Source organism: Astatotilapia calliptera, chromosome 18 (assembly GCF_900246225.1).
Source record: "Astatotilapia calliptera chromosome 18, fAstCal1.2, whole genome shotgun sequence".
Classification (NCBI taxonomy): Eukaryota; Metazoa; Chordata; class Actinopteri; order Cichliformes; family Cichlidae; genus Astatotilapia; species Astatotilapia calliptera.
Window position 1 is genome coordinate 26,763,448 of NC_039319.1, and position 10,642 is coordinate 26,774,089.

Consider the following 10,642-nt stretch of genomic DNA (forward strand, 5'->3'; position numbering starts at 1 on the left):
TTTCATTAAAATAAAAATACAAATAATAATATTAAATAAATCTCCTTGTACACAGAAACTAAATATAATTTAATTACAGTGTGAGAAATTAGAGACCAGTTTTATTATATTTGAAAATTATCTTTATCCAGTCAAATTAAATTGTTTTAGAGTGTGAGTGACTGCAAAAGAAGCAACAGTGTCGGCTACTTTAAAGCCTCTGGGCATCTTTCTGCAATTGGACACGGTTGCCTAGCAGCAAGCATTTAGGCGGGGACAGTGGAGGCAGTGAGCAGAGTAGGAAAGAGGGGGCGGGGCTCCTTTCCAACTCAGCAGGGGAGGAGGGCTGTTGGGCTGGGCTCCCCAGACTGAAACGCGGCTTTCAAGTTGGTGGTAGTAACCCCACTGTTAGGATTGCTGCCCCTTCCAACCCATCTACCTTCCTCTCTAATCAGCGGCTAGTCGGTGGTTTTTAACAGTGCACTCGGTACTAGCGTGGGAAGATGTCTAACGTCAACTGGAAGCCCTTTGTTTTCGGCGGGTTGGCTTCAGTGACGGCGGAATGTGGTGAGTGATGCAGCTAGGCCGAGCAGCGTGACTTCCTGTTGATTATTAATTATTTACAGTGTCGCGTGAGTGTTAATACAATGCTCTGTGTTGCAGGAACATTTCCAATCGACCTAGCCAAGACGCGCCTTCAGGTACAAGGTCAGGTGGGCGATAGCAAATACCGAGAGATCCGCTACCGAGGCATGCTGCACGCTATAATGAGAATCGGAAGAGAGGAGGGGCTCCGAGCTCTGTATTCAGGGTCAGTAGGACGGACTCGCATGCTAGTGTTGTACGTGGGGTCTCCATAGCCTCGGCTCCCAAACGTAACTGCATTAAGATCTGACAAAGCTTTTCAACAAATTCCTTGTGTGTTTCTGTATGTTCAGAAATTTTTACACTTCCTCTCTTTCGGTACACTTCCTTTTTTGCTGACAGCCACATCAAAACCTCTTCCTCGACTCTCGAAAGAGAAGCTCTGTTTTAGATTAGCCAAAAACCTTCAGAGATACTGCTGAACTGGGTAATGAAAGTAAACTTCCTTTGTTGCAGGATTGCTCCTGCCATGCTACGGCAGGCCTCCTACGGGACCATAAAAATTGGCACATACCAGAGCTTTAAGAGGCTACTGGTTGAAAGGCCAGAGGGTGAGTCTCAGTTTCTCTTTCTCTGTCTGAAACAAACACACACACAACCACACACTCAGCCTGCTGTTTATGGCAACATGTGCACATTCCTCTTGAAGGTCACAGATGAGGCACAGATGTGCACGTGTGTGACCTACTTAAACATGTATCCTCACTTTTCCTCATCTGAGAGCTCTTTGTAACAGTCAGCGCCTGCAGTGAAACACTGAAAACTGACTGCTGCCCAATATCAAACGCAGCTTGTTCACAGTTACAGCCTGCCTCCCACTCGCTCTTCTCTTTCAGACGAGACTCTGTTGACTAATGTGTTGTGTGGCATTCTCTCCGGTGTCATCTCCTCCTCCATCGCCAACCCTACTGATGTGCTTAAGGTAACTATTTACACACATGAGGGTCGTTTCGGATCTTGTGTTCTCTTTATCAGATGGCAGTAGGACACGTCTGACAGGTTTTTGGAACTGTGGTGAGGCCTGGAGCCATTTTTTTTGCAGATACAGACTGCAGCTTTTTCACTTTTGTTCTGTTGTATAAGGAGTTGTAGTCTTGAGGAAGCAATGTCTTCTTTTTTTCCCCAAGTCTTAACTTTTGTTAAGTGGAATGAAGGGCACCGAGGTGTCCCTGTGACCTCAATTATGTGTTATTTATAGAGTGAAACCTCACAGTTTTAGCATAGTGTTCTGTAAATGATATGCGTGCAGGACTGCCAGTGCTTGTCTGTGCTCAGACTGTGTCCTGGCTAGGCGTGGCTTTTTTTTAAACTCCTTGTAAGCCACATGACCTTCTGTCTGCAGTCTATTAAGGGTTAACAGGGTAATACACGGGCCTGCTGTTGGGGAACATTATGTTTTGATCACATTGTGTACTAGCTGCGCATGCCAAGCCTTTCACTGAGCCAAGAAATAAACCAGGCCTGATTTGCTAACAAGTCAAGGATGGGCTGGAGGGTTCTTGGAAGTGGGGATTGGGAAAATACTTTTGAGTACTGAGCTTGCCAAAAACAATTCCAGCAAACTTTTAAATTCCAATAGAAGCCCAAGAAATACACACTCCCCTAAGTTGGCTTTGCAGCGTTACACATCGTTTGTGCACTCTTGCCCTTTTCAAGTTCAACTTCGTAACATTCACCTCTTTCTGTCCTCCCAGATCCGCATGCAAGCTCAGGGAAATGTGATCCAGGGCAGTATGATGGGCAATTTCATTAATATCTACCAGGAGGAGGGGACCAGAGGACTGTGGAAGGTGCAGAGAAGCTTCAAAAATGACAGCAGTATAAACAGCATTGAGATAGTACAGGCACCCAACTTTAACCTTTTCTCTCTCCGCATCAGGGTGTCTCTCTAACAGCTCAGAGGGCAGCTATCGTGGTCGGGGTGGAGCTTCCAGTCTACGACCTCACCAAGAAGCATCTCATCCTGTCAGGTTACATGGGGGACACCGTGTACACACACTTCTTGTGAGTTTGAACTGGCTCCTCTTTGGCTATCGTGCCATGTGGTGCAATAACATTCAGGAAATTGCTTGCAAGTGGGGCGTATTCTAATACATTCAGGTGGACTCGAGCCAGAAAAACGGATCAAATACAGATTTTGGCTCATTGTTTGAAAGGAAGGGTTTTTTTTGTTGTTGTTTTTTTGTTTTGTTTTTTCATAAAAATCCTTAAAATAAAAAGGTCTTCCTGAGAATATCTGTTATACAGACAGGTATTGTGCTGTATTGTAGAGATTACTCAGCACTCCCAGCGGAAACCATTTCACAGTATTCCTCTTAGTTATTTCAGGATGTCTGCTCAGAGCTGCAGTGATGCCAAGTTTGTACCTGCCAGAGACTTCAGTGATTGTATTTATAGCAGCAAATGCCATGTGGGTACTTGGACGAGGCTGAGAATATTTTCTGTTTGTACTGGTGGTGTACACACTACCATAAAGACTGTTTTTAGTACCAGCAACATAGCTAAGGGACATAATGCATTTACCCTTATGGTCAACAGGTCCAGCTTTGTGTGCGGCTTGGCGGGGGCTCTGGCATCAAATCCAGTGGACGTGGTCCGGACACGCATGATGAACCAGAGAGGAGGAGCGCTGTACCAGGGAACATTAGACTGTCTGCTGCAGGTCAGTCAGAACCCCTGAAACGTGCTTAGATTCTGTTGCCCTCTAGGTAAAGAGTTACTCCATCGATTTTTGAATCAAGTCTTCTCATCATGTAAACACAGACACAGTCTTGAAAAAGAAGGCACTTGGACTGCTTTAAGCTTGTGAAGATATTTCAGCTCTCATCCAAGATGCTTCTTCAGCCCTAAAAACAAATGTAATCGATGTTTCAAAGGAAGATTGATATTTCCGTCTGCAGTAATAATACGGTGCTGACCTTCTCGCCCTTTCATTCATGCACATATATGGAAATTCAGAATCAGCATGAAGGCTAATTTGGAGTAGGGTACAAAGTGGCTTGCAGATGTGCAGCAACTGCGGATAAGGTGAAGCAGCTTAAATGCTGTACTTTATATTTGATTTGTCATTAGAATGTGTAGGAGAGCATCGACAGGGCTGTCAGCTGGAGTGGATCGAGAATTAGGCTGAACGTCACTTTGTGACTGGCCTGAACTAATTTTGTGCTCTATTTGTATCACATGTAAAATGTGAGAAAATGATCCCTGATGAAAATTAGTGCAGGGGAGACAGTTAAGCAAAAAGAGAGGAGCATTCTGGGAAGTACAGGATCTAGTGGTTTGGTTTTTCATGCAAAAGCCCATCTTTATTGAGCTGTGGAATACTTTTTAAAATGCAGACATCTTCATGACTTTCAGCAGCTGTGAAGTTTAGACATTTCCATTAGTTGGTCATGTATGATTTTTTTTTTTTTTCTTGATGGTACATAATTACTGTCATAGCAAAGTTGAATATCCAGATCAGACCTTAATTTCACTCGTTCTTCAGTTCCTGTAAATAGATGCGCAGAGTGGGTGATCATCAGAGAGTAAAGAGTGTTTGTTTTCTTCTTTCAGACGTGGCGCTCTGAAGGCTTCATGGCCCTCTACAAGGGTTTCTTCCCCAACTGGCTGCGCCTAGGACCATGGAACATCATTGTATCCTTTCCAACTCCACACAGATGTTGTGATCTGTATATATAGATAGATATCCTCTGTGGTGCGACACCTTCTAAACTGTAGGAAATTCTCTTATGTATTTGCTGCCTTTGTTTCACTGAGGAAGGCTTTGTTAAACGCTCGCTAACTCTTTTATTAACTCTGTGAAACTACTGCCTCACTGCCCGACTGGTACTGATTAGAGGCAAATAGCTGCATGTGATGGAAATAGGGAAAGGTGTGGAGAGTGAACATTATCAAAGGCTAAGACTGGATTAAAGGTGATTGAACAGGGAAATAAAGGCTGGCAGATACTCACTGTGCTCCAACCAGGCCTGAAAGATCTAATGAGATTAGTTCTTTTTGGAGCAGAAATTAAAGTAACAAGAGAGACTCGGTGGTGCCACTCATTCTGACCAAAAAAAACAAAGTCCACTCCTCTTTTTTCTTAAGTTCCTTTACTCCAATTTTCAGTTCTTCCTCACCTATGAACAGCTGAAGCAGATCAGCGTGTGATCAGCAGAACAACATGGCGGAGATGAGTGTGAGCGCACGCTCCAAGAGGAGCTGAGAGGACCAAGATTGGGAAAGCGAGCTTGATGGAACCAGCAAGGGGAAAGGGGAACGCACATGTAGACCTGCTTGAAGGGTCAGAATGTGAATTTGCCAGATTCGTGTCTGGAGTGTCTCCTGAAGCCTATGGTGAATGTGGACACAGCACACACACAGATCCATGTATTTCATACTTTTTCTCATCTAAATGCTACGTCAGGCTAAGCAACTTTACATTTGCTATACAATTCCCTCAGATTCACGTGGCCTGATTTACTGACTGGGAACCAACAGTCCCAGGAACCTTGCTTAAAGGTGGCTCTAAAGTCACAGGGAAAACACGAGGCTTCTACACTTTTTAAGTGCTCTATAACCGAGTGCCTTAGTTTGAGATGCGGGGCTGTCTGAGCTCTACGCTGCATAAGGACAGCAGCTGACAATCGCCATAATCACTCCCTTTATGAATAGATTGAAAAGATGTTTAGTGTGCACGAGGTGACAAACTTAAATGTGAATATTGTATTTGGGTTTTTTTGTTTAGTTTTTTTTTATTAATTTATGTGTTTCTAAATTTAAAGAGACGGGTGTGTGAAAAGGTAAAATTATTTCAAAGAGTTTTCCCTGAGGTGTTTAGCAAAGAGCTGGGAATAATCCTGGCGTGCTGTAATAAATGAGTTTCATAAACAGCTCCTTGTCCATATGTGGTGATTAGTGGTCTCTCATGCCAGCAAGTGGAGACGGTGAGTGTGACCTCAGGCAGCTGAGGGTTGACTGTGCTCCCCGTTATGTTATCATTTGGTCTGCTGGAGGAAAAAAAAGTTACATAAACCTACGTATTATATCAGCTCCAGGTTCAGCCCGCTGAGCCGGCTGCCGTGGCGTTGTTTATGCTTTAAGGCGCCCAAACTGCTGCACGCGAGCCGCAATTAACGCCAAATGTATTTCTATATACTGCATTTGCTGTAAATGTGAGCTTTTATTGTGAGGAATGAATATGCCGCTGGCTGTTATGTGTGCATGTGTGTGTGTGAGCTATTGCTGCTGCCAAAGTATAAGCCAGTGTAACTTTTGTTATACCTTGTTGATGTAAATGCCCCATGTATATTTGAAATGATTAAAAATAAAGGACATGGATTTTTCACAGTATTGTCCTTTCCTGGTACCACAGTGTGGCACTGTGGAGCTACACACTCACCTCAGCATAACTGAATACACCAGTATCTGTTTATTATGAGTTTTTGTTGTTTTAATTCCCAAACCTCAGCTTTGAGGCCACAAATCTAGCACAGTCGTGTTTCTCGGGGATCGCCTGGTTCCTTTCAAACGTGTTCAAGCGGCATCCCACGAACGTTATGAATTTTTCAGGGGGAATATAAGATGTAATTGTTTTATTTCTGTGGGTAAATTCCCCAGTTTTCCCTCATCAGAGCTGTTTGAGGAGCTCAGGGGAGTGGAAGGCGCCGCAGCGAACGCGCAGGTCTCTGCGTGGATCTGTGCCTCGCTGTGTTATTTAGGGAGCGCCACCGCGGGACTTATTACTTGTGTGAGAACTGATACTGTTGGGTCTGCTTCATCTCAGCCACTGAGTCTCAGCGCAGCGTTTGCTGTTGGCGTCCTGAGCGTGGCTGGGTGGAATAGCTCGATTCAAAAACAGTGCAGCAGAGTGTGGCAGGAGGACAGGTTTTAACACTTGGGTACGATCCACCCACAGCACAATTAGACCTCTAGGGCTCGAATCCGTGTCAAATTGAGCTAGAACAAGAATCCATGAGGCGAGGTGTAAAACAGAAATGAGAATAACGTGTGGCTTGATGCCAGGATTCGGCATCTGTAAGTTGGCAATTTAGCCATCTCTGGCACAGTCCTGGACAAGTATGACCACGGGGGATTCCAGCAGTCACAGACATGCTACATTATGGGTATTATTTGATGCCTGGCCCAAATGTGCGGGGGGGGGGTACCGGCTCTATTGTGTTCCAGGGATCAGAGTGAGCTTTTGTATCTAAGGGATAAGGCTGCTCCAAAACACCCTGCCCTTTTTTTTTTTCATTTATTTTTTTCTCTGCCTATTTTTTTTGTTCTTTCAGCCGTTTCTCTAATGAAAATGCTGCAACCCACAGATGGACGAGTGGATGGAAATGCAGACAAGGAGACAAATCTATCGTAGTCTGAGGATCCATTCAGAGCAAGAACTCTGGCGCTCATAAGCCCCACTGTGCTGACAAAGACAGAAATCACAGGCCTATTGCCATTTCTTTTTTACTCACACTTATTTTCAGATATGGGACAAATCTCTTTTTTTTTCCCCTTGTATTGTCTTGATGCTTATATTTGAGGGAAAAGAAATGAATGACTTCCATCCTGAAAGCACATTGTTTGCAGGTCACGGATTTGGCATAACATCAAAATACTGTGCTTAGAGAGATGTCTGAAACATCTCCCCCCTGAAGGGGGGGAAAAAGTGCAGCCTTCTGTAATTTGAAATCGTGGCTGTGGTAAATATTTTGATAAATTGCACAGCCATACACTGCCCGCGAAGAACAAGCTGACAAAGTGAGGCTTTGGAAGTGAGGAACACAATAGATCGTGCAAAGATGTCAGCTTATTCTTCAGGAATTCTTCCCTGCAAAACCACAAAGATAATTTCGGAGTACATTTCAGAAAAGAAAAATTACAGCAAACCACTGCAGGATAAGAGAATAAAAAAGAAAACAAAAACTGACATTTTGGGAAATACACTTATTTGCTTTCTTGCTGGAAATTAGATGACAAATATCACTCTGTCTGTAAATATGGGGCTGAAGTCAGCATTTGGTTAGCTCAGTACAAAGCTTTCAAAGTATTTGTGCATAGTATTGCACAAAAGTCTTGAGTTACCCCTGATTGCTTTAGATTTTGCTTCCAAGGAGATGGACTTGTGGTCTTTAGCAAAACGTTGTTGAAAGTTTTCTTTGGACCTTGGCTGCTTTTTCACTCATTTTCAGTCCATTTACTGTACCTGACCATTTACAGAGGAATGTTAATGTGAGCCACTTAACTGACCTTATGAATCATTCAAGCAAGGAAAAGGCAATAACAAGTGATGAACCAGTCTACTGTGTACACATAGCAGAAAGCTTAGCAAAGAATTTATTTTAAATTGTATCTTTAAGCACTTCTCACAAAAACACACAATTTGTTCCCATTTCTTTGTTTGCATCTATGGAAAAAATCTCAAAGATAACACACCGTGACAGGCATGAAATGGTATTTAGCAGTCTCTGAAAAAGAACTACAACAGATGAACTGAAAGTATCTGAATGTCAAAAAGGAAGAAAAATCCAGCAAAGACCTGAGACCAGGATCTGAGAGCTGCTTTCTTTAGAAAGGAAAACAGGGAGAAAAGGCTGAACTGGACTGAAAGCCAGTGGCAATAGGTCTTATGGAGTGACGAATCAGAATTTGGTCGGGAGAGAGGTCAAGACTAATAGAATTATAAACACTGCCAATGCAGTAAAAGTACATCTAGATAGAAGAACATACATTAAAACACTATCAGTCATGGATCGGCCTCCCCAGAGCCCGGATATCAACATTGCTGAAGCAGCGTGGGATCATCTAAAGGCAGCCAACAGCCAAAGAAGAGCTTTGAATGTCCTTCAAGAAGCCTGGAGAAGTATTCCTGAAGAATACCTATAATCATTAAGTATGAATGAAACATGGATGTTGTTTTGTCTAGTTTAAACTTTGGTTGTACTGAAAGAAACTTTGTAAGGGGCAGCCGTTCACTACCTACTCGCCAGTGTTGTCATCCTTTTAAATACAGATTCTTTCCTTCTTTGACTTGATCATCAAAAGGACAATTCGAGAACGGCGCCTCCTTTTTCTGTTACTTTTATAAAAATCTTCAAGTGCCTGACTCAACTGTCCATATTGACTGAAACTCCTTTTCCAAACAAACAACAGGCTCGCTAGATCACAGCGCGGTCGACCTACATTCACACACCACTGGAAGGGGACTGGAACCCCAGGGAGACAGGATCACAAGGATGAGCCGCTGGTAATGCTGCTCCATTGTTCCATTAAGATGAGAACGGGCCAACAGAGTGAATGTTAAAGGAGATAAAGCGTGGGGAGATTTGTTCCGCATGCTGACTTCTTTCACTCTAAGGCTTCAAGAGTCAGGGGAAGTTAAGTCATGTCACTTGTGAAGCTTCTTGACGTCTTTATAAAAGTTAAATGACCTGTTAGTGTGTTCTGCTATTTTCAAAAGAACAGTTTGACATTTTGGGGACTATACAAATTCCCTTTCTTGCAGAGAGTTAGACAAGAAAATTCATCACACCTGAGCCCATGTGCAAATAGCCTGTTCAAAGCCTATTGATGTCATGGGGATGAATCGAGCTGAAAAGCTTTAAACGATTATTTACACCTTCTGTTTTTTAAAGCATTATATGATTGATTATAGGCCAGAACTGAAATCAAACATGATCTTTCCTTTTTTTAAAAACAAACAAAAAGAAACAAAAAATACAGCATCAGATTCGGGATACAGATCATTAGTGGATGATTTTGTGGTGGTCTGGGAGGAATCTTTTGCTGCTGAATGTGAATAAGAGCAGAGATGGTGATCGTCTTCAGGAGGAGGATGACAACTGTGTTGCTACGTGTCTATCCTGGAACAGCATGCCAAGTACCTGGGCATCCATGTCCACAACAGGCTGAACCAGAAGACCAAAAAAAAGACACAAGCAGGCTCGGGTTTTTAAGGAAGCCAAGTGCGTTCAGTGTATGATGGAGGTTTTCTGTGACTGAGTTGTGGTAAGCCCAATGTACTTTACTGTGGTGTACTACGGAAGCACTGCTTTGCAATTTTTCCTCGTAAATAAAGCAATTTATTGCTTTCCTGCTATCTAAATTTAGACAGTTTACAAAATATGACTGGATTGATGTGGCTCCGCCCCCCCCCCCCCCCGTGACCCTGATAAGGACAAATGGAGGAGAATGGATGGACGGACTGGACTGAACAGAGCCATCACAGAGCTCTTGTCAGACTCGTTCTGCTTTGTGTAATTCCCAAGCATAAACACTAGGCAGAGCTCATGCACTTTCTTCCCACTAAGACACAGGAGCTGAGGTGTAAACACACCATCTGCCTGTCCCCAACAGCTAGACTCTGTCTCCCCCTCCGTAACCCGCTCAGTCACAGCTCCCTCATTAATATCCCAGTTTCTGATAAGGAATAAATATTCAAATATGCAGCGGTATCAGTTTCCTTGGACGCCTGATTTAAAATTCCCTGCCCTCAGGCGCACAGGCACAGCATGCCCACAGAGTACACACAATCCATACAAAAAAACCCCCACTACACACACACACACACACACACACACACACACACACACACACACACACACACACACACACACACACACACACAGGGGCCTCTGATGTATCCCAGTGGCCTTAGTGGGATTGCTAGCTGACACCAGAGCCCTCCCACATACTGTGTGAAGCTGCTGTTCTCCACTTCTGTTTATCTCTGGCATTTTTTTTTTAAAGAGGCAGAGGCAATGGGGGGTAAAGTGAGAAGAGTTGGGAAAGACAGGTGAAAGACTTAGGTGGGGAATGGGAATAAAAATGAACTGATGGAATGAGATGTTAGATGGAGTCAACGGGGGAGATATGGGAGGGGGGAACTTTATTGGAACTCAGCTGGCATGGAAGCCGGGGGTGAGCCTGCGTAGAAAGAGAATAGAAGATGACAAGAGGAGAAGGGATCGGTAGGAGAGAGGAGAGGATGCAACACATGTCCTGATTCTCTGCTGCGCTCCAATTAGCATCTATATGA

The 10,642-nt window shown here is 43.6% G+C and overlaps 1 protein-coding gene across 1 annotated transcript; it reads left to right on the top strand.

Moving 5' to 3' along the window:
• Positions 1 to 258: 258 nt before the first annotated feature.
• Positions 259 to 5,953, top strand: LOC113011045 (kidney mitochondrial carrier protein 1). The gene is made up of 9 exons (XM_026150407.1): positions 259 to 546; positions 643 to 790; positions 1,081 to 1,175; positions 1,461 to 1,546; positions 2,319 to 2,414; positions 2,504 to 2,628; positions 3,163 to 3,286; positions 4,180 to 4,260; positions 4,735 to 5,953. Exons 1-9 carry the CDS (start codon positions 483 to 485, stop codon positions 4,774 to 4,776), a joined length of 861 nt encoding a protein of 286 aa, XP_026006192.1. The 5' UTR covers positions 259 to 482; the 3' UTR covers positions 4,777 to 5,953.
• The last annotated feature ends 4,689 nt before the right edge of the window (positions 5,954 to 10,642 follow it).